The sequence below is a fragment of the Lissotriton helveticus genome, chromosome 8 (genome assembly GCF_964261635.1).
Source record: "Lissotriton helveticus chromosome 8, aLisHel1.1, whole genome shotgun sequence".
In the NCBI taxonomy this organism is placed as follows: Eukaryota; Metazoa; Chordata; class Amphibia; order Caudata; family Salamandridae; genus Lissotriton; species Lissotriton helveticus.
In genome coordinates, this window is record NC_136069.1 from 20,226,412 (window position 1) to 20,251,437 (window position 25,026).

General features: G+C 47.0%; 1 protein-coding gene across 1 annotated transcript in view; it reads left to right on the plus strand.

The window, feature by feature from the left end:
• PDXK (pyridoxal kinase) overlaps positions 1 to 25,026 on the plus strand; it is a 422,726-nt gene that overhangs the window by 216,606 nt on the left and 181,094 nt on the right. Inside the window, exon 3 of the mRNA XM_078656403.1 lies at positions 17,314 to 17,368. Coding sequence (XP_078512529.1) covers positions 17,314 to 17,368 — 55 coding nt within the window. The remainder of the gene's footprint in view (positions 1 to 17,313; positions 17,369 to 25,026) is intronic.

The window sequence follows — 25,026 nt, forward strand, 5'->3', positions numbered from 1 at the left end:
AGTGGAGTCTACAGCTTCCAGTAGTGATCCAATGAGGATCTACAGCTTCCAGTAGTGGTCCAGTGGGGTCCACAACTTCCGGTAATGATCCAGTGGAGTCCACAGCTTCTAGTAGTGATCCAATGAGGATCTATAGCTTCTAGTAGTGTTCCAGTGGGGTCCACATCTTCTAGTAGAGATCCAGTGAGGTCCACCGCTTTAACTAGCAGTGATCCAGTGGGTATCCACAGGTTCTAGTAGTGATCCAGCGGATCCTACAGCTTCCAGTAGTGATGCAGTGGAGTCTATAGCTTCTAGTAGTGATCCAGTGGAGTCTACAGCTTCCAGTAGTGTTCCAGTGGGGGTCCACAGCTCCCAGTAGTGATCCAGTGGGGTCCACAGCTTTTAGTAGTGATCCAGTGGAGTCTACAGCTTCCAGTAGTGATCCAGAGGGGTCCACAGCTTCTAGTAGTGATCCAGGGGGCTCCACAGCTTCCAGTAATGTTCCAATGGGGCTCCGCAGCTTCTAGTAGTGATCCAGTGGAGTCTACAGCTTCCAGTAGTGATCCAGTGGGGGTCTGCAGCTTCTAGTAGTGATCCAGTGGGATCCACAGCTTCTAGTAATGATCCAGTGGGGATCCACAGCTTCTAGTAATGATCCAGTGGGGATCCACAGCTTCTAGTAATGATCCAGTGGGGATCCATAGCTTCTAGTAAATATCCAGTTGAGTCTACAGCTTCCAGTAGTGATCCAGTGGACTCTACAGCTTCCAATTGTGATCCAGTGGGGGTCCACAGCTTCTAGTGATCCAGTTGAGTCTACAGCTTCCAGTAGTGATCCAGTGGACTCTACAGCTTCCAATTGTGATCCAGTGGGGGTCCACAGCTTCTAGTGATCCAGTGGGGACCCATAGCATCTAGTAATGATCCAGTGGAGTCTACAGCTTCTAGTAGTGATCCAGTGGAGTCTACAGCTTCTAGTAGTGATCCAGTGGAGTCTACAGCTTCTAGTAGTGATCCAGTGGGGGTCCACAGCAGTCAAAATGTTAAGAACCGCTGTGTTGGAGAAATCATATGTTAGACTTCAGAATGCAAAATAACATCTTGTGGCGTCTGATGTAACTTCCTTTCACAAGTCAGAGAACACCCGTAAACATCCTGATTTTAAAAACACGTGACACCAGTGAGAGGATCAAGTGCTCACGTCCTATTACAGCACTCCCAGCAAATGTAGGAAGCCTTTTCTAAATATGAAGTGTGCATTTAGGAAACGCTAATTAGCATCAACTTCAAGTTGAAGTTAACCATGTGCATACTTGGAAAATGCACAAAACAGAATTTTTCAAAGTGCCACGCACACATCCCCCTAGGGCATGTGTGTGCCTTACATGTGCACCTTTTTTTGTTAGGGGCGTCTCAGGGGGGCCTTAGGCCCCCGGGCACCCTTGCCTTTGCATTACCTAATCCGCGATTACCATTCAGGTAATCGCAATTTAGGTAATGCAAGACCATTCTCAGCTATGGGCCTTCAGGCCCACAGGAAAGAATGGGGTACAAATAGTGATTTCCTAATTGCATTTGTGCTTTTTGAGAAATTACAATTAGAGAATCACAACCAACCAACGCAAGCCACAACCGCAACGACGCCACCCACCACCACCCTCCGCACCTGGACCCCGATCAGCACCGAAGACACCATCCGCACCATGAACTCCATCCATTCCGGATCTCCGACTGACCCCTGCCCTCACCACGTCTTCAACAAAGCCGACGCTGTCCTCGCACCCCACCTGCGGGACATCATCAACACCTCCTTCGACTCCGCCACCTTCCCTGAGAGCTGGAAGCACGCCGAACTCAGCGCTCTCCTCAAGAAACCCACAGCAGACCCCACCGACCTCAAGAACTACCGTCCCATCTCGCTCCTCCCGTTCCCGGCCAAAGTCATCGAGAAGACCGTCAACAAACAGCTGGCCGCCTTCCTCGAGACGAATGGATCCCTCGACCCATCACAGTCCGGCTTCCGAGCGAACCACAGCACCGAGACCGCCCTCATCGCCGCCACCGACGACCTTCGAACTCTGATGGACAACGGAGAAACAGCGGCCCTCATCCTCCTGGACCTCTCCGCGGCTTTCGACACTGTCTGCCACCGCACCCTAGTACAGCGCCTCAGCAACATCGGAATCCAGGAGAAGGCACTGGACTGGATCACCTCCTTCCTCGACGGAAGAACACAAAGAGTCCGCCTACCACCGTACAAGTCAGAGGCCACCAAAGTCATCTGCGGCGTACCCCAAGGATCCTCGCTGAGCCCAACCCTCTTCAACGTCTACATGAGCCCCCTCGCGGCCATCGCACGCCAACACAACCTGAACATCATCTCCTACGCCGACGACACCCAGCTGATCCTCTCCCTGACCAACGACCCCGCCACCGCCAGAGCCAACCTGCACGAAGGGATGAGAGACGTAGCCGAATGGATGACGACCAGCCGCCTGAAACTGAACTCAGACAAGACGGAGGTCCTCATCCTGGGCTCCACGCCCTCCGCCTGGGACGACTCCTGGTGGCCCCCCGCCCTGGGCACCGCACCCAAACCGACGGACCACGCACGCAACCTGGGCTTCATCCTGGACTCCTCCCTCTCCATGACCAGACAAGTCAACGCCGTCTCCTCGTCATGCTTCAACATCCTGCGCATGCTACGTAAGATCTTCCGGTGGATCCCCACCGAGACGAGGAAGACGGTCACCCAAGCCCTCGTCACCAGCCGACTGGACTACGGCAACGCCCTCTACGCCGGAACCACTGCCAAACTCCAGAAGAGACTCCAGCGGATCCAGAACGCCTCGGCGAGACTCATCCTCGACATCCCCCGACGCAGCCACATCTCCGGACACCTGAGAGATCTGCACTGGCTCCCGGTCAACAAGAGAATCACCTTCCGGCTCCTCACCCACGCGCACAAAGCCCTACACGACCAAGGCCCGAGCTACCTCAACAACCGGATCAACTTCTACACTCCCAAGCGCCTCCTCAGATCAACCAACCACGCCCTCGCCGCCGTCCCCCGCATCCGAAGAGCGACAACAGGAGGAAGATCCTTCTCCTACCTGGCCGCCAAGACCTGGAACTCACTTCCGACCAATCTGCGCCTGACCCAAGACCACCTCTCCTTCAGGAAGAAGCTCAAGACCTGGCTGTTCGAGCAGTAGCGGCACCCCCCCCCTCCCAGCGCCTTGAGACCCTACGGGTGAGTAGTGCGCTCTACAAATGACCTGATTGATTGATTGATTGACTGTTTGCTGTATGCTGTGTTGCACTGCATTTTGCGATTACCGAATAGTGATTTGTTAAAAATCTCTATATGGTAATCGCAAAATGAAACTTTCATGCATGTGCCCCTTTGTGAGCAAACCCAAAGTAGAGGCAGAAGGTAAAGGCCACGCTTCACCTCAACTACTCAATAACAAGGGGAGCCCTAAAGGTAAATGAAGGTAGAGAGGCAGGGGATATGAACACAAAATGCAAAAGTGAGAACTCTACCTATATGATTGGGCTATGCTATGCGCCAATTGAATCATAGCATAGTCCAATCATATAGGTAGAGTTCTCACTTTTGTATTTCACACTTCACCTCAAGCCAGACCCAAATCCATATCTTTTTAGAACAATTTTAAGTGGACAGCAAGCTCTCCAACCTTGAATAAGGTCTTTGTTTTACCCAGGGGTGTAGCTCCAGGAGGGATGTTTGGGGTATTACACCCCCCCTAAAAATGTATTCCGTAATAAATAGTTGGGTGCAAGTGCTTTCAGGTGGGTGATGTGAAGTGTCTGTTGGATTTAAGCGCTGCGAGGCCTCCGGGTAGTTACGCGCAATTTTTCATTTCATTTCATTTCACCTTGGATTTTTATATGCCCACACTGACAAACCCACACACTCTCGTCTATGTTTGTTTAAGGTGTTAAACAATGTTGATGAGAGTGAAAAGTTTTGTGTTTTAAGTACCACTAACAATCCGCACTCCTCTCTTCCCACTGCCCCTTCATGCCCTGCGTCTCATATATTGTGTTTTAAGGAGTCATACTGGTCCTTGATTTTACCTAAACTAAGGTCTTTGGGGTGTGGTAGGTGGGAGTCTGCTGCTGTGTGGGAGCGGCCGGGCAAACAGGAGAGAAGAAGAGGGCTGCCACATGGTTGTCTGGGTTAAAAGCCCATCTGCCCCTCCTGCTTGACTCCTGCCCCTAGGGCGGGCCCTGGTCCAGGGGTTCCTCCCACCCTCAGGCCCACCCACAAGGGCAGCCCATGTAGGGCCTGGACAGGAGGCCTCCTGTGTTCACTCCTACGGCTAAGGCCCACCCCTAGTTAGTAATGGGGTTTGGGCTTTGTATAATTCATAAACCTTAACAAGCACTGGCAAAGCCGATAGGTCAGGGTTTCATGTGCTAATGCGTGCAGCATTAGGACATTAGAGCGAGCATGTCCTGTATCTGCAGGTGCACGCACACTTGTGAATGGAGGTGCATTAGCAGAGCCCTGATAGTTAGCTGTGTGCAGGTCCCGTCTCAGGGCTGCAGGTGCGTGCACACTCAAGGCTGCAGGTGCATGCACTTGTAGCTGGAGTTGCATTCTCTGGGCTGCAGGTGCATGCAGACTCAGGGTTGCAGGTGCATGCACACTCTCAGTGCTGCAGGTGCGTGCACACTTGTAGCTGGAGTTTCATGCACTGGGCTGTGCACGAGCGACCTCCACACCTGCAGATGGGTGCACCCCCGTGGGTGGAGGTGCATCAGCAGAGCTGTGCACGCTCAGAGCTGCAGGCGCGGGCGGGGGGTGCATTAAGCGGGCTCAGGGGCCCCTCGGCCTCGAGCCGTGACGCGCGCGCCCCCTCCCTCCGCCCCCGCGCGGATCGCTCCTTTGTGACGCGGCTGAGTCACCGCCGCCGCCGCGCGCCCCTCTGTCCCCGGGACGCGGCACGAGGCGCCGCGCGCGCAGAGCGGCGGCTCGTGACAGCGCGTGACTCACGGAGGAGACGCAGCGCGCGCCGGGCGAGCCCGCCGCGGAGACCAATGAGCGTTCGAGCTCTGGATGACGCGGCCCCCGGCATCCCCGCCCCCGCCCCAGCGACGTCAGAGGCGTCAGTCCATGGCTGCTGGATGCTGCAGCAGTGACTTCACTCTCCGTTCATAATAGATGACTCTGACTGACATGCACTGGTCGCAGCAGATTACTCAGATTACTTTATCCATATTGATGATGCAAGACTGCTTCTGCCAAACATTGAACATAGTCGTTTACAGCAATTATAGGATTCTGCATTGATGAGAGGGGATTACTCTGATCACTGCAATGGTCATTGGAGATCACTCTCATTACTTTTATTTATTTATTTATTTATTTATTTATGCGATTTTCTATATTTCTATACTTTGTATCGATCAGTGGAGAGTACTCTACTTTATATCCTACTGATGATCGATTACGCTGATTACTTTAACCCACATTGCTCTGGAAGTATTACTCTGTATTAATCATACACTGTGATTACTCTGCTAACCCTGCATTGAGGATAGATTACTCTCATTACCTCCTCCCTCATTCATTGTTCATAGGACCTTACTCCACCATGCATTGATAATAGAGGTGACTACAATTACTGCATTTATCCTTAATTGGTTATAGGAGGTTACTGTCATTACTTAAATATGACTCAATCACAATAAATTACCCAGATTACAGTCCTACATTGACCATAAGATATGATTCTGATTACGTTATCCTACATTGATCATAAAAGTCTCATTTAATTAATCTGCTCTACCCTATTAATTCACACAAGATTCCACTGTTTACCTTTTCTTTAGTGGTTTAACTCTGAATTAAGTTACAGGATTACATTTTCGTTTGCTGATGCCACCAGCAGATTCATTCCTTTACTCCTCATTACATTACACAAGGAGATTGATCGGAGTATTTTCATTACAGTAATCTCTTGAGTGCTAATGGTTATTGATGAACGCATGCTCCTGCGGATTCCTCACCCTGTGAAGGATCTGTTCAGTGGCGGCTCCTCCACTATGCCAGAGGAGCGTCGCCCTACTGCTTTCAAGCTATTATCATGTTATGTTTCCTTTGTTGGCGGCAGGGTGGGCGGGACTGCTCTACTCACAGAGCAGGGCAGGGAATGAGTGATTTGCCCACTCCTGAGTGCTCAATGACTGTTTGGTCAGCCCTCTCTGGCCGCCCAAAGCAGTCCTGCACACTTCCCTGTTCTCCATGCCCAGCCCTACAGCCCCTGGCTGAGCACCGTGTCAAGGCACTCAAAGAAAGCAGCCAGAAAAACAGGAGAAAGGAAGGAGAAAGCTGTAAAAAATTAGGCAAAAGCAGGAGAAATGACTTTGAAAACGCGGGAAAAGGAAGGAGAAAGCCGAAAACTAGGCAAAAACAATAGAAAGCGCTGAGAAAAACAGGGCGAAAAGGAAGGAGAAAGCAGTAAAAAAAATACGAGGCAAAAGCAGGAGAAAGCACTCAGGAAACAGGTAGGAAGCAGATAGGTGCAGCCGCAGGGGAGAGCTGGGCCTCAGACATCCCTTACCCCTCTTGCCATACTTTGTAGGATTGTTCCTCGTTTATGACTGCCACATAAGGTGACTCAGATCTTTCAATCCTCTTCCTCAGTAGCGGAGCCCTTGCTGCTGTTCACTGATCTATGCTGTCATGGATACAGGGATACAAGCACGTTTCGACCCGGCTGTCCCAGATGTCATAGGTCTGCGCCAGGTGATCCCCACGTTTTGTTTGCTTACCCATCACTGTAAAGTCTAGCTGTCCAAATGTCCTCCTCAACTCAAAACCTGAATGCCCTCCATGTGCTGGCACCGGGTAGAGATTTGAGTGACTAAATTCAGTGGTCAGAAATGTTCATGCTTCAGGCAGCCTGACTTGCCACCCTGCTAATGCCACCTGCTTCCTTGGCCAATATGTCCATCTTTGTGGGAATAGGTAAAAGCTAAAGGGATCATCTTGCCAGACCACATAAAAAAACTGATTCAGATCTCGGCAGACGGGTTACTCCGTCACAACGGTGACAGATATCCTGTTTGCCGAAATATAAATCCCGTAGGCTATAATGGGAATAAATTTCGGCAGACGGGATATAGGTCACCACTGTGATTGAGTAACCTCTATGCGGAGATGTAAATCAGGCCCTTGCTCGATGACTCGTTCGATGGGCACAGCTGTCGCACTGCATTGGCATTGGCTTCACTGGTCGCAGGGTTCTTCAGAGACGTTCACTCCAAACTCAGTGTCTGATAGCAATTGGTGCAGTTCATTCGTTTAATTCAGATAACGGTCCTGCATTTGCCTCAAAGGCTACAGGGATTCAACGTCTTCTTTTGGAGTTTGTCTGCAATTGAGCAACCCCTTTCGAGCTGAATCGAACGGCATTGTTGAACGTGCCAACTGCATGATTAAACAAGCCTTGACTGCTAGGGTACGAAGTTCAGGTCTTAGTTGGTTCCATAATAATCTGTATGGAGTCCAGAGAGCATTACTTAACTTGCCTAGATGAGTATTGGGAGGACGCACTCCATACGAGATTCTCTTCGGAGTTCCAATATATGTGCCTGGCTTAGATAATCCTGGGAAGTGGCGGATGAAGATAAACTTGACTTGGAGAAACTGATAATGTTTTGCAGAGTGTCCACGAAGGCAGACACATTCTGTCTAACGTGAACCACTCTGATGCGGCCACCTGTGAAAAGAAGGTTATCACTGCTGTAGTTGGGTGGGTTACAAAATTTGGGGACCTAGTTTGTGAAAAAAATCCATATCAAGCAAGCTTTTGAGCCATCCTGTCACTGTTCTTGGGGTAAAAGGCAATGGAACTGTCATTCTAACTCCCTTTTCTGGCTCAAGTGAGAAATGGACAGGTGTCCATCGACCATGTGAAAAGACACTTTGTGGCCAGTCCTCTACAGCAGACCCTCTAGGACACTTAGAAGGATTCAGAGTAATGCCTCTCAACCTCCCCCTACTCTGTATACAATATCCCTTGAACAAAGCAGGAACATTACTAGCTTGAGTTCCCAGCCAGGGATTTTTGAACGCAGCATTCTGCGAAGAACACCTACTTCTAGAAACGCACCCGATGTTGCTATCACCACTGTTGCCACTGATCAACGCTACTCCATGACTTATTATGAAATACTAACCGATGCTACAGCTTTTGAACAGGTGCCTCTTCGAGAGCCTTGAGAGGTCACTAGTATTGCCAAAGACTCCGTATATTTTACAGAGGGCTTTTCAACCACTTCTACAGTCACTCACCCCATAGACCGATTCGTGCTTATCAATGTATTCGTGACAAGTACCTGATTGCCCCGTGGTCCTATGCCAGCTCATTTTGGGAACTCCTTTTTTTCTCAAGTTTCTGTGAACGATACTCGTTATTGTTCTGCTTCTTACTGGACATTTTGTCCCTGCAAGAACTATTGCATCACTGGTGGTTCATGTGGTACAACCGCATTCTACATCCCACAGAGTCAGACGAGGTTTCTACGCTGCAAAATCACAGATTATCCTGGGCCCGGGAGCAAAGCATGAGAGAAAGTTCCATACCAGACTATGGGACCGACCGAGACATTGCAGTTACCATATGTGACAACAGTTTCAGTGAATGATATTGTCATACCGGGTTCTATTTCAGATGACTGGGACAATGAGACTGTAAAAAGAATGATGTCTGGTTTTCAGGCATGTGCTGCTTTGAATAATGAAGATCCTTATTTGAATTCACCTAATGCTTTTTAGTAACACGTAGTCATCACTGACACCACAGCAGCCGTGAGCTGCAATCTGAAAGGTTGTTTTCAAATAAGACTCTCTTATAAAAAAAAAATAATTCTCTCTTTTTAATTTTTAATTTTCTTTTTATACTGCATAATCTGGCCTATTCCATATCATTGCTGTTCTGTTTAATCACCAACATGCATCCCTCTTCAAGAATTACTTTTAGACATTATGTTATACATATAATCCCCAATTGCTTGAAACCTTGAAGTATTCATGCTTCACTTTGCCCATTGCATAATATGTAGTTATGTTTGTTTTTAATATATATATTTCATATATCATATTACACATGTATTTTATTTTAGATACAGCCTGTCGTAGAATATTGAGAGCATGGATCTCCCTATACGTTAGATATGCCCCCATGACGTCACATTCAAACATACACGTCTGGGATGACATAAAGTCTTACGGAACGACCCCATTTTTGAGTAGGCCCAACTCCATCTTAGGTATTGTAAGTCACCTTTTTTCCTGATTCATGCAGAATCACTGTCATGTCTGCCATTGAGGCAGATGTCGTCTGACCGTCTCTTTCTAGGAACCGTAAAAGTGTTAAGTCATTCGGCCAATCACATAGCTTTAACCCCTGATGTGACACTGGTCTGGGACAAGTGTCTACCTATCACCATGTCAAGGTCAAATAAGCACAAATACAGGGATAGAGCCAAAATAGTGTAGTTCGCCTTGTATGTTCATAAGGAAACACCTAGGATGTACACCTTGATGGCTATAATCTATGTAACACATTCCTAAACTTAAGGTCTTTTAGTAAGCAACTCAAGACCTGGCTTTTTAATCAATACATTTTAGCTTCCCTATTGGTTAAACATTGCAGAGACTCTTAGCGCCGAGATGCCCAAGGGCCTTCGTTCGCGCTTTATAAGTGTTTTAATAAATAAATAAATAAATAAATAAGTCTGAAATTCCAATCTCTGATAAGATTTAGTATATAAGGGCTGCAACTTGAGGACTGCTTGTCAGGAGAGGTCCTTCACCCAGATTATCGTACAAAATTCTGCCAGAGACAATCTCACCTACTGCCTCTGAACTTCGAAGATATTACATCTTACCTGACTCTGATAAACCCGAGTCCCGGAGGAAAGACTGCTATTGCAGTGCACGTCTTCCCTTCGCAGAGAACACGGCATTCACGCCTCTGCTGATAACGACAGCTCTTGCTGTCATGAGGGTATGCAGTGCGTCTCTTCTTCCTAAGACTCTCGACTGCAAGTTGCTCTACTTTACATGCTCTCTCAGCGTAGGGCATAGAAATGGGTCTTAGGGTGATAGGTTTTAGATTACAGTTTAACCATGTTAGAAATGTAAATTTTATTCATGTTGTTCACAACGTGCCTTCTTGCTGTTTTTATGATATCCAGTGTAGTTATTTTAGATGTGCTGAGAAACAGGTTCACCGTGTTGTAATAAATGCTTTTAGTGAAAGGGTCTATTCTTCTCAGTCCAGTATGTGTGTGTGTGATATTATGAATAACAAAATAAGTTTGATTCTGTTACCACAGACAGTTCCCCCTGGTCCCATTACAAGGATTATTAGTTACCCAAAAGCAATAAATCTAATTAAAAAATGTATTGGGTGGGGTTCTACTGGTTCTACAATAACCTGTCTTTCACATTCCATGCTGGTGCATTGAACTCAGTTCTCCGGTGTCACCCGTGGGTGGGAAAGCAAATCTTGTAGAACTATGCTAGAGTCGTTGTTTACGCCACACTTCCTGATGCATTGGGCTGTAAGTGACTCTGACCCCAGCTGTTTTGGAATTTTATACTCAGCATAAAACTTTCTGCTGCATCCCCTGGTAGACTCCTTCTTGAGGTTCAAACGTGTACCTAAGTCTGAACAATACCTGAATATGGTTATTAACCCTTCTGCACGTGCACTTTATGTAAAATTTAGATCGGGCATCTTACCGCTGGCTACGTCTTCCTATTCCTGGACGGAAAGGGGGACATATCAAATCTGTGCCCCATGGGTTGTCAAGTACCAGAGAGTATTGAACACTTGCTATTTTTCTGTAAGGCCTATGCTAAACAGCGGTTTTAGGGACCGCCACACAGCGCTTAGAGCATGTAAAACCAATACCAGAGTCTGAGTGGTGCACTCGATCGCTAGATACTTATCGGCAATATGGTATATTAGGTCGAATGCCTTTTAAAACAGTTAGCATATCTCTTTCACACTTAATGTCCTGTCTCAATTGTATTTGATTAGTTTTGAACCCTTTCTATTGAGGATTTTACTTGACCTCTTTACACATTTTTTTAGCTTTTGGATGCTTCTTTTAAATATCTTTTCAATTTTTACAATAATATTATGGATTTTAAAACATGATGAGACTTGTATTGTTGGGTAATTTCCCATACAATTTAGTATTACCTAGAAACACTTAAAAAAAATAATAATTTTGTATGTTTTTTATTTTATCCTTATTTTAAATGTTTTATATTGTATCTTTTATAGTTCTATTCAACCGAAATAATTGAAATATGATGACTGCAACTGTCATTAGGTAGGTGGCAGGGGGTACACAGTGAGCCCTGGTTTTCTTTTGTTAGGGAAAGGAGTCCTTTGACAGGGCAAAGATTCTTGATCTCTGCGTGGAGGAGTTGTAAACCGCTGGCCCTCACCTCCTTGTATTTCTGTGGTGAGCACTCCACCTGGAGATGGTCTTGCTGGCTAGAGTCCCTTAGGGGCTGAAGCCAGGCCTGGGTGCTGTCCTGACCAGGGCACATGAAAGGGAACCGACTCAAACTGTTTCCAAGAAAACCTACCTGGAATACACATTCTCAGTCTGTGAAATTAGGATAAAGATCAGAGGTACAGACCCAACATTGTTCATTTTGGTAGTCTTGTCTTCAGAGGAGGGGTACTCGTCCGTGTACTCAGGGGCTACCAGGCAGACATGGGCTGATGTTGCATTAACAGCCGGTGACGGCTTGCCCTCACTGCTACAGTCAGCCAAGTGTGGAAAGGGCTGTACTTGGCCCAGTTTGTAGAGCCATAATAGGATACACCCCGGCACAGCAGTGGTGAGAGGCCCCAACCCCCACGGCTATTGCCCAGTAGCCCGTGCCTGCCCTGCCTGCCCGTGCCTGCCCTGTGGCCTTCTGAACGGTGTATGGTACTGGTCAATCAATCAATCAATAATATCATTTGTAAAGCGCACTACTCACCCGTGAGGGTCTCAAGGCGCTGAGGGGAGGGGGTGCTGCTACTGCTCGAAGAGCCAGGTCTTGAGGAGTTTTCTGAAGGTCAGCAGGTCTTGGGTCAGCTGCAGATGGATGGGGAGGGTGTTCCAGGTCTTAGCGGCGAGGAAGGAGAAGGATCTGCCGCCTGAGGTTGCTCTTCGGAAACGGGGGACTGTAGCGAGGGCGAGGTCGGTGGAGCGGAGCTGGTGGGTGGGGGTGTAGAAGCTGAGTCGTCTGTTGAGGTACGTTGGTTCCGGTGCCGTGGAGTGCCTTGTGTGCGTGGGTGAGGAGCTTGAAGGTGATCCTCTTGTTGACTGTGAGCCAGTGCAGGTCTCTCAGGTGGGGTGTCATTTTACAGAAGAACGCAATGTACAGACGGACACATGAAGCAGACAGAGTTGTCAAATGAATGATAATATCCTTGCAGTATGAAGATGTTTTATTTACATATTCCCAAGCAAAAAACTCCAATGCCAAGATTCTTTATCTAAGTATTCACACCCCCAGTCACAGAAATGTACTATGAGTGTGTTGGTCTTGTGTGTTCGCGTGCACTTTTCCACCATTCCCACTCATTCCACTACTTGGTTGACAAGAGTTTCACAGCTCACGAGGATGTCCATAGTTCAACATCCAAAAACTGATGCTGATTTCACAGCTGCGGATAATGTATCAGAGGAAGGTCACATGCTCAGATACAAGGGGTCTGAATTTGGCAGCGTGACCCCTGAGGGCGTGGAATTGTAACACTTAATTACCAGATGTTTGGACACCTTAAGAGAACCATGAAGGCCCACCACATGCAAGCACTACTTCGCTAAATGGAAAAGCTTTGTAATCAGGACATACCAGTGGGCAGCAACCCTATGCACCGGATGTAAAAGTGCCAGATAACTTACTCGACTGCACTTGGTCAACATCCGATCCCATTGGCCACTCTGTACAGAGAAGGGTTAACGCAACCTACATCTCTTTTTACAGCTCCAGTCATCAATACTTCTCTGGAAGGAGTGGGGAGGATGTATCCTCCATATAGAACTCTATTTACCACATGAAATTTAAATACAGATTTTTAAATAAATTGAATTTTATTGTTATGGATCAGACACCACCAAGCTACAGAGCAATGCCCACGCCCATACTGGAGAGTACAAACATGCATATTATGGTACAACGCAGAATAAGTACACATTACATCATTGCAGTCTCCCCGATATGACAACCATTCCCCCCATATCCTTCTGTGTTTCTTGGGGTTGCCCCTTGACAAGCAGACAGTTTCCTCATGTTTAGTTCGCCAGTCCATCGCCCGCTGGCACGTCACAAGTGAGGGGGGAGATGTCGCCCTCCATCCCTTGGCAATATCTCGTGTGGCCAGCACAGTTCAGATCCCCACCAGGGTTTATCTTCAGCTGAATCACAAACCCCATCCAAGACCCCCAGTTACACCACCACTGGAGAAAGGTCTACATGCCTGCCGAGCACTCTGGATAACATGGCACCGCCAGTGCTGTGAGATCTGGGGACACTCCCATGCCAAGGGATAAAATGCGCCCTTGGTACCGCCCACATGCCAGAGCCTCAGGATGTTATGTAGGTTTTTTTTTGAGTAACAAATATTTTAATTTAACATTTCTACTGCACAAAAATGGATTAAAGAAACAACGCTTTAAAAAGAGACCGCAGGATAATAGAGGGTTTTTCACAGAGTATTAATCCATAAAGGACAGTAATAGATCAATTCAAATTTTAATTAAGCAATTGCAATTAAGTAATGAACTATAAAGAAAAAAAATCTAAATCTTTTAATAAGTAGAATTATTGGATAGCACGAGCAGATGCTACAAATGATATTGATGCGTTCTGTTCTGAAATTAGCAAGAGATGCACAGATCCGAATGTTAAACATGAACTAAGGGAATAAAAAAAACATGTCTGGCAGCCTGGTCAGTTTGTATAGTTGCAAAAACCTTTACAACAAAGTGGTTTCTGGCCGCTCGACTAATAAAGCCTATTGAGCGTCGGATAATTATCTGTACTGACATTTAGATAAGTGTAGGCGGAAGCATGATTTAATTAAGTATCCACAGGTATCCTTGGAAAAAGAATGCCACATAAAACATGCTCAAGTGGCCGTAACCCCCTGTGGACAGTTTAATTTTTTTTTTTAAGGAATGGCGTTAGCTAAGACCATTAGATTTTATTGAAATGACATCTGTACTATATTCATATATAGCGGCTGACAGCCAGCCCTCTTCGTCCACTGCTTTTGGTGCTATGTCGTCGACATATTCCTTCTGCTCATTACAGCATGCAGCTGAGGCGCTGGGTCAATCCACGTCAATCACTGAATAATTTCATTGAGTGTGACAACATTCAACCCTTTCATAAGCACACCCTTGCACAAGTCGTTTCCTTCCGTGCCTATGGCAATGTGTGCTTTTTGGACCAAAACCTTTTAGTTTTTAGCTTTTTATTTGTATTTTGTTACATAATTGAGGACCCCGAGACACTGCAACAATAAAAGTTTACAAAAATATATCACAAGCCTAAACAAGCGTAGTCAAAACCACATACCGGGTAACCAACACCAGACCTACTGGCTTTCCGAATGCTTGTTTAAGGCTAGTTGCAGAAACAGAACTGGGCCGTGCAGGAACACACACTCATACAAGCAAACGTACCGGCTAAGAGGCAGGAAAAATGCTCATATGGAAATTTAAATGAATAAATCTAATATTCTAAGGGACCAAAAGCATTAAGAGGCATGACATTTTAAAACCAGCTCAGCCCTGTGCAACTGCTGCTCTTATTAACAGGTCACTTCCTTTCCCACTGATAAAACCTCAGATATTATTCTCAGCTCTTGATACGCACTAGTGCTAAAGCAGGGGTAAATACCATTTGCACCTATTATAGGTACCCTTATGTATGAATAGCCATATGAGTGCGAGTCACACAGAGAGATCCAGTTTTGAAACTCAAGCAAAAGTTGATGCCAAGAGTCCACTGAACCAACGGGATAAAAGAATAGGCACCAAAAACCTTCAAGATCTGTTTCAGAGATTTGAAGTTAGTTCATTGAAATAGTTTTCACAGCATTAATTACTCATTATTTGATAGACCTTGTACATCCCAGATCAGCATTGTCTCAGGATGTTATATAAGTTGTGTGTAAGAAGTTGAGTTGAAAAAGTCTGACCATTGATGACGTGCGGGCATCCCTCCAATCAAAGTCTGCTAGTGGGTCCAGCCATTCCTCCCACTGGGTCCTTAGTGATGTAAACAGATCCAGAGAATTAAATACTAGGGATTTATACATCTTGGAGATGCCCCTCCTTTCAATGGTGGCCCATCAAAATGTGAGCTTCAAGGGTGCTATAGTCAGGGACAGTCTCAAGGGAAGCTTGTTGGTGCTCAAGGGCATGGCGTAGCTGTAAGTAGCAGAAACATTGGGAGCCAGGCAGGCCATGTTCTCTTGCAGGCATTGGAATGTTTTAATGTTGGATCCCAGCCATACATCTCCTAATGTGGTGATCCCTGTTGAATCCCAGCCCATATAACCATAACCATATAACCGTATAAACTGTATAAAGCGGATGTGTGCCTGAGCCACTACCCTGTCCACAATAGAGTCGCAAAGAAGATTTTCCTCTCCCAGCCTGTCCATTTCAGTGCTGAGCACCATGTGTCAAGGACCACTTGAAGGATTTGGGGAGGCATGTAATATTGTCTAGACCCAGGATGGCCACCTCCAACCCAAACACTGGGTCTCCTCATCCACCATTTAGCCACTCGTTGACCACCAGCAGCTGCGCTGCCCAGTAGTATAAGCGAACGTCTACCATACCCATCCCACAACCTCAGGTGGACTGGACACGCTTGCCAAAGGCAATGCTGTCAGAGCAGTTGAGCCATAGGAAGGGGCGTATTGTAGTAAGAAGATCACTGATCCTTGTGTGGGAGGAGGAGAAGGTAGCTCTGTAGCATGTATGGTAAGGGGGGTAACGCCGTCATTTTGAACAGGGCCGCATGGCCCAGGACGTTGAGAGGGAGTCGCATCCACTGGTTGAGGTCAGGTGAGAGTCGGGAAATTAGGGGTTTTATGATGAGGCTCCAGAACTGACTAGGTTGGAGCTAAATACAGTTTTAAGTAGGATAATGTTTCCTACTTTAGAGCCAGTGAGTCAGTCAACATCAAAACATCTCAGAGTCAAGAGAGCTTTTCTGATACCCATCACTTCCTTCCGAACAGTTAATGAATTAAATGCACTCGCAGTTACACGCTGTATTTAAAGATGCATTGCACTGCTTGGTAAGGGGCATGCCATCTAAATCTATCCCAAAGGGAGTTTCTGCTTTTCACATAAATCAGACTATACATTTACCAGTTTTCTTATAAAATCCAGCAATACGTGGCAAAAGAATTTAACAACACAAGATGTTAAGAGTGGTTATGTATGACATAGTGAGAACAACAAAATTAACCCCACAGAGTCAACACGTGTTTTGTTTCCTGTGCCCTCAAGCATTGATAAAGGCAATTATAGTGAATAGATGGATATTGGAAACTATTTACATTTGTGAAGCCTTGGTGTATAAAGCTTTCAGACCATGTCCATATTTCACCGCTTCTTTGGTATACATAGAAAATGTTTAATGGAGTGATTTATGTGTGGCAACAAAATGGTCCCCTATACATACCTTTACTAAACAGTGTTTCTGTAGACAAGCAGCCGTGCCAAGGGGCGGGAGTGGTTACAATGGTGTTGAAATATTTATTTGCTATTGCTATAGGCTGCAGCCGCCTCTACACTGGTTTACATTTGGTGCACAGTGCATGAATTTAAAATAGGTGTATACTGCAAAATAAAAGAGTTACTTGCCTGTAACAAAAGTTTTAGAGCTTGGGACTTTTCTAGATTCACATGCATCCCCCTCCCACCTTCATTAATAAGGTGTTTTGTATACATATAAATCCCATAGGATCTACTGGGATTTATATTTCGTCGGACAGGATATTCGTCATTGATATGATGGAGTAACCCGTCCACCGAGATCCAAATCGGCCCCTACATTTGTAGCCATTTTATTTTTGGACCTAACCAGTAGAAAGCAAAATAATGCACAACCTGGGATTCAAGAATAGTCCCATACTGCCTTGCTTTGTTAGAGTTTAGTGACTAATTTCTTGTTTAATGTAAAGAAAAATGAATCTTGGCCAGATTATAGTATCCTTTCTTAAGAGTTTTTTTGTGTTGCAGGTGCTGGGATTCGAGGTCGACACAGTGAACTCCGTCCAGTTCTCCAACCACACAGGTAAGCGCAGAAAGGGGCGACTATCAGATATTACTGTCTGTGCTTCGAATAGCTCCATGTTGGGGTTGGGGTGGCTGGAGGCGAGGGCACAGTTAAGATGGCAGCTGCTTCTAAGAACACATTCTGTTTGTAGCCCTGCACCCTCAACTGGCACCCTGTCCATGCACGAGGAAGCCGCCCGGGAGAGCGGCCATGTCTAAAGGGGAGCAGAAGATCAATGAGTTGGGAATACAAAAGATGAGAGAGGCATTGTTGTAAAAGCATACATTCATATGGTTTTAATCCCACAGAGGACGGAGAACAGTGATGACAGAAAAGATAAGTCTTTCCCTCAGTGGTGTTATAGATCCTTTTATTCATTATTTAATACACAGCAGCCAATGCGTTTCAACCTTGCGGGCTTCTTCAGGGCAAGTAAGTAGTCCTCACAGTCGAGAAAGGGATTTCCAAAGGGTAGTAGCCCAAATCGTTCAGCACTTTCTTAAGTATTTTTTCAATCGCAGAGTCTGAAGGAGTAATTTTAATGTGTCAAGATCCGTAATTTCAATGTGTCAAGATCTGTAATTTCAATGTGTCAAGATCCGTAATTTCGATGTGTCAAGATCTGTAATTTCAATGTGTCAAGATCCGTAATTTCGATGTGTCAAGATCCATAATTTCAATGTGTCAAGATCCGTAATTTCGATGTGTCAAGATCCATAATTTCAATGTGTCAAGATCCGTAATTTCAATGTGTCAAGATCCGTAATTTCAATGTGTCAAGATCCGTAATTTCAATGTGTCAAGATCTGTAATTTCAATGTGTCAAGATCCGATGTGTCAAGATCCGTAATTTCAATGTGTCAAGATCCGTAATTTCAATGTGTCAAGATCTGTAATTTCAATGTGTCAAGATCCGTAATTTCAATGTGTCAAGATCCGTAATTTCAATGTGTCAAGATCCGTAATTTCAATGTGTCAAGATCCGTAATTTCAATGTGTCAAGATCCGTAATTACTATCCCATTCAAGCGCCAGGGTGTGTAAAGCGCGCTCAGTCGCCAACCTATTCACGCGGCCATCGTAGAGACTCCTGTCACGTCGAGTCTTTCAAGAAAATGATCAGTGAGTTGGACCTGACGTTTGTTGGGAGATGTCTTTGAATTAAAGAAGGCGATTGGGAATGGAATGGATCGCGACAAAGGGGGTGGCGCATCCACGTTTGGAAGGTTTGGTTCTAATTTGTGATGGAGGAGAAGATGAAGATATTTGATGGCGTGAAAGAGAGGTGTGATACAAAGTCTGAGTTGTGCCAAGTCTAAAAATCCCCAATTAGACCATGTTATAAAATGAAAGAGGTTGATTGGAAAATCAATCAGAGGGAAATGTTAGAGCGGACTGGGATTTAAAAGTTGAGGTACAGAAACAGGGAGGGAGGTGTTTGGTGTATGTGGAAGACGGATACCCTGCATTGGTGGAAACATGGGACCCAGAGTCCAAGCCTCCAGGCTAGATTAGACCAGTCTCACTACCCGGGGGGCACAGAGAGATCCGGAGAGGTACATCAATTTTCTCTCACGTCGGTGCCTCTGCACACTGGTTCTTTCTTCCCATCAATCTCCTGTCAAGATTGAAGATCAGTCGTTGGTCTAACTCTTCATTATGGACACCAGCATTTACCTTAATACCTGCATTGTTTCAAAGACTTCATTTGTTTTTTTAGGTCTTGCCTACACAGTGCTTCAGCTGTTGCTGAGGTTATGTGAAACAACAAAAATACACAGAGGGAAAGTTTGTTTCAGCCCATCGAGCCATCAGTTGCATTTTTTAAGTTCTTGTATGTATGTATGTATTTGGTATTTTTATAGGGCGAACATAGCCAAAAGGCAGGGGATCACTGTACATGGTCAAACGAAGGATAAGGCCAAGGAGTAAAATCGGGTTCTGGGCGGTTAAAGCATTGTGTCATTCTTGCGGCATCAGTGTTAAAGGTAGAATGTTTTGCTGTGGTCTCGAGCTCTTCTGTATAAGTCGACTCACTCATAAGCGACTGTAGGTCTTCTGTGTTTTTGCTCATCCTTGGTTTCTACGTGGGAAGAACGTTTGTCTGAGTCTCCATCCTGGAACCCCTGGTTTAAGGATGGTGGGTTGCCTCAAAGTCATCCCCCTCCCACCAACTTTGAATGTAGACCTCCGGCTTCCGACAGCAGCCCGGTACCTCTGCAGGTCCCATTCCAGGCAGCCATTCAAGCCAAGGTTTGGCCAAGCGATTGGAAAGTTGTGCTTTGATGACTTCCACCAGGACGCTAGACTTAGGTTTGAGGGTTACGCAATTATTTCAAAATGAAGATCAAGACGCGCCCTACAATTCACGGTTTGGAAATCCAGATAAGGCCATCTGGAGCAGCAGGGCATGCACTGCAGAAACCAACCTTAGCACCTGCATTCTGTGCAGCAGGATGTGGCCTGGTTGGCAGGAATACATTCCTACGCTAATGCTGTAGGCCTGGTAACGCGTACTACCAGAAGCAAGATGGTGTAACTGTGCAGGGTGAGGATTAAATACACCGGCGTGTAAACTTCCATTTGACCCTGACAGGAATGTTATCGGGCTCTATGGCATCATATGCAGGTTTCTTTCTACCTGGACACAGACCAGTGTACACTAGAGTTCATCTCCTAAGGTTCCGCTGTACATGGCGAGTCTCTTCGACTTCGTACTAGGTGCATGTGTATATATATCTTGTGGCTGCATATAAGATGTTCTACTATGGAGGCTGCCTCTCTCAGACCTATTCATGTGCACACACGCTGTACATACTGAGTCTCTCATTTGTGGTTTTAGAAGTTTGTATAGCAATCCATACAGAGTCCCTCATCCATAGTTTTAGATACTTGTACAACACCCTATACTGGGTCTTTCATCCTTAGCTTTAGATGTTTGTATGACATTCCATATTGAGTCTGTCAACCATAGTTTTAGGTGTATTGTATGTCTCATCCATAGTTAGATATGTTTGTGTAACATTCCATATTGAGTCTCTCGGCCATAGGTTTAGGTGTTTGTATAACATTCCATACTGAGTGTGTCAGCCATAGTTTTATATGTTTCTATATTATTCCATACTGAGTTTCTGTGGCATAGTTTTAGGTGTTTTTGACTTCAAAACTTTTTTCTTTAATTGAAAATGTTACTACATATAAAGGGCAGAAAAGCGTGTACACAAGTAATACAGTTGTCTAATCAAACATCAAAAAGACTCGTTCCGTTTTTTTAACTTTGATGAATGTGTGACTACAGGGAAGTGGCCCCCTTCTCATGTTCGGGAAGTGAACATTTTCCTGGGTTTCCGGATGTCATCCCAACAGGTGTGAGATACTTATGCCTCAGCTTAGTGTGCTGCATGATATAAACTGCATTCTAGGTAGAGATCACTCTAGCCCTGAAGAAGCCCAGTGAGCCAGTCAGACACAGTAGATGGCCAAAACATGTAGGCAAAACTCACAGGATGTATGAAACATTGTTTGCAGCAAATACCCCAGTCTACGTTTTAATCATATCAATGGTACCCAGCTGAAAAAAAGAGAAATCGTTCTGTATACCCCAAGACATTTTTATATCTCTAATCCCTGCTTCTATCCAGAAGAATGTATTTGGAGCACCCACCACTGGTTGAGTCCATCGAGGTGGTATTTATTTACCTGGATGGGTAGAGGACACTGCTGATGAAGCCTGCCACAAACATTTGTGTGGAAAGTGTTCTCTTCCAATGCCTTTTAATACCCACGATGCACCAGTAGGCATCCATTGGCATTCTAGGAAAGAGCTATACGTACCTGAGATGTAACTGATTGGCACACCTCTCTGTTTACAGTTCCTTATGTGCACTCTGAGGGTGTTCATCAAACTGTCCGCTCTACAGCTCTACTTCTTAGAGTGATATTCAGGTTATTGGTTTGTACTTGCATGTTTACAGTGCTTCATGCCTCCGATAAGCGTATTTGCAGGCCGCTAGCATGCTCCTGCTTGAATGGAAGAATGTGTGTCTTCATGTAGCGTATGTGGCAAACTTTTCATTGTCATGTTGGGACCAAAGTTGGGCTCCTTTTGTGTTTTTGTTGCTGTACCATGGCATGAGATGAAGTAAAAGGAATGAGAGGTAGGACGCTCAGGCTTACATATTGCTTCTATGTGGACGTAGAGTTGTTTCTTGGCCTTTGTAAGATGTGTTGTAGTTGCCTGCTTGTATTGGAGAGGCTCCTTGCAAGGTCTCACTGTGAGCCTGCATCTGAACCCATGTGTGGGGCGAGAGATTCCTGCACATGGACATGTGCCTACCTTTTATGTTTTTTCTTCCAGGTCCACGTAGGTATGCTCCTAGGCTCTGTTTTGTCCATTAACTCCACGGTCATGGCAGCTAGTTCAGATTGTTGTGAAATCATCTTGGGAAGAAGCAAGCCTTTGCTTCCTTCCTTCTGAGTCCAGATTGTCTTGGATGGTTCTTGTCTTTGGCCGGGAGAAAATTCCAAAGTTTGCTCCTTCTACTGAGGACTCGATCCCTCTGATGTGTTTCTTCTTGTAGGAGGGACGTTCAGCAGGAGTGTCCGTCTACGGCACAGTGCTCTCTTCTGGCAATGTCTTTTCAGTTTTACGTGGATGAAACATGGACACTTACCGTGCATGGCCATGTTGGCTATTGATCTTGGAGGTCATATGTGTTCACATTGGGTGAGTGCAGTTGACCTTCGTGTGTGGATCCACAGACCTCTCCGTACTACCTCTACTCACAGACCTCAGGTGGTCTTCAGACCTAGCGATGACGTATTAAATGCTGCTGTTCCTCCATGTGGGTCTATGACCTCGACCATCTCAGGACTGCCTCCAGTCCATGAAGAGGGGACCTTCTTGGCTTGACACAATGGAACAAATAACGCCTTCTAACTGGACATGTCCTGCAGGGATGGACACCGTGCTCCAGATGTGACCCCTAGAAATGGACACTGCCCTTCATTGGTTCCATGTTGTTTACAAAACACTACTACATTCATTCTTGGTTCCTAATCACCAGTGAGAGTCTGAGAGAAGCTAGACACGACCCCTCCACTTTCCATTGAACTGTTTCTTTTGTGGTGTTAAACATCTGTTTTGTCACTGTTCTTCTCTTCCTTTGTGGTCATTCCGTTATTGATACTAGATTTTGTCAGTAGCCACGCCCCTCCCATTGGGACCCCCTCCTCTGTATGCTAATTTCCCCTTCAGTTACAGCATCTGACCAATTCGTGGAGCTGGCTCCTTTCTCGCTCTCGGGCGTCTTCGTGGGAGAGGCCCGTGTCTACGTTTGTAGGTCTTCCCTCCGCCGGGGTTGTGTTTGTCTCTGGTTGCATGTTCGGAACTGTGTTGTCTTCGCTCTGGGGTGGCGTTGCTCCTGCCTCCACCCAGGTTTGTAGGGCCAGCTTGAAATCCTCCATGGTGTTCAGTCCAGTGGTAGCGATGCCCAGGTCCTTGCAGAATTGTTTCAATTCTTAGTGGTTATAATCCTCCAACCGTTCTTTCTGGAACTCTGCGGTTGGTCTGGTTTCTTTGGTGGTCATGGTTGTGGTGTGTTTCTGTCAGTAGTGGGTGAGTCACTCTCTGTACGATTTGCGTCGGCTCGGATCGCACCGCCTGCCACCAATGTTAGAAAGGCGGTTCCTGGGGAGGCAGAAGATGTCTGACTGACCACCCCGAGTTCCACCTCTCCGTATGGAAGTTGGCCGAGCGCCGTCGAGAGGCCACCTGAGGGAGGCTCCTCTCTTAGAATCGTACAACAGAGCAATCACACCACTACAAAGGGACACCACACAAGAGGATACTTCTTAGAATCTTTATCAGCAATAACGATGGGTTCCTTCGGCACTATGGGCATACGGATCGGGGGATCCTTTAAGTCTCGGTAACAGAGGGAAAGGGGGTAGCGGGACAGTCTTAGTACCAGCTCGGTACGGGGATACCCTACGCACAGCCCTCAATCCTCGAGCTGGGGGGTTCCGCCAGGTCGAGCCGCGGCAGCGCCAGCGGGCTCCGAAGATGGTTTCAGCGAGGATGGGCCGCGGCAGCGCCAGCAGGCTTCGAAGATGGTTTCAACGAGGTTGGGCCGCAGCAGCGCCAGCAGGCTCCGAAGATGGTTTCAGCGAGGATGGGCCGCGGCAGCGCCAGCAGGGAAAGGGGGTAGCGGGACAGTCTTAGTACCAGCTCGGTACGGGGATACCCTACGCACAGCCCTCAATCCTCGAGCTGGGGGGTTCCGCCAGGTCGAGCCGCGGCAGCGCCAGCGGGCTCCGAAGATGGTTTCAGCGAGGATGGGCCGCGGCAGCGCCAGCAGGCTTCGAAGATGGTTTCAACGAGGTTGGGCCGCGGCAGCGCCAGCAGGCTCCGAAGATGGTTTCAGCGAGGATGGGCCGCGGCAGCGCCAGCAGGCTCCGAAGATGGTTTCAGCGAGGTTGGGCCGCGGCAGCGCCAGCAGGCTCCGAAGATGGTTTCAGCGAGGTTGGGCCGCGGCAGCAGGCTCCGAAGCCGTGACAACGTCGGCAGGGTTCTCGACTCCAGGATACAACTGCTGACCTATTCCAGAGCTGCCCCAGTTATAGGTCTGGAGTCCTTTGATTTCCGGACCCTCGCGCCTGGGGGTCAGAGGGACCGGGATGAGAGTGTCCAGACACCCAGCAGGGGGGTGGACCCAGCGCCCAGGGAGGCCGGAGGGCGATCGAAACCAGGCGTCCGGGGATGCCTGGAGGGCCATCGAAACTCCCCGCCTCCTTGATCCGTCAAGTGGCCGTTTTACCACCTGGTCGGATCTTGGTGCCTCGATGTCAGGGCTTCGCTGGGACCGCAGCCGAGGTCGGGCCGAGGCCATGTGGTCCGGACGTGGAGGGTCCAAGATGGAGTCGGGGCCTGAGATGGCGGCCCGGGATAGGGGTCGGCCCAGCAGAGTGGGGCGAGTAGGGGTCGCCGTGATTCTGAGGGGGAGAGCGGGGGTCGCCAGGAGTGGGGGCTCTCGTGGAGGGTTGCAGAGGTAGCTTCGTCGGTGAGGTCAGGGGTCGCTGCTGTCCAGGGCCCGCCATGAGGGAGAAAGGGGACCACGCCACGAGGCCGGGTCCAACACATGTGTTGTGTTATGTTCTGCTATGTCATGTTGCATGTGTCATGTTATGATCTGCCTCACTCTGTCACTCTTTAGAGGTACACAGCAGGCGATGGGTCATGCCAAACCATGAGCTAGGAAGTCCTATGTGTGTTGGGACTGGATTTGTCCAGTGATGTTGAGGCACAGAGGTTTTGTATGGTTATTTCTGCAGAATAACAATTCACTGATTACTGACTTGGCCCAAATGAAATCAGTGATTCCGAGATCCAATAATGATCCAATTGAGGACCTTCAGGATTGTCAATAAGATGATTTACCTTTAAGGCCTTGGTGGAAGTCAGCAGCCACAGATCTCTAGGCCCTTGGGATATCCCTGCAAAGGGAAAATATCCTTACGTTCCTGCAGCATAGCCAGCTATCTTGAACCAAAGCCCCTGTTACTGGATAATCAGTGCAGGATTATAAACAAACGAGAAGAGATGGTTCTAGACCTGGAAGTATTTCTTATGAGCCTGTGTGTAAGGACTGTGCATGTTCTCATGTCTACCTCTCTGCT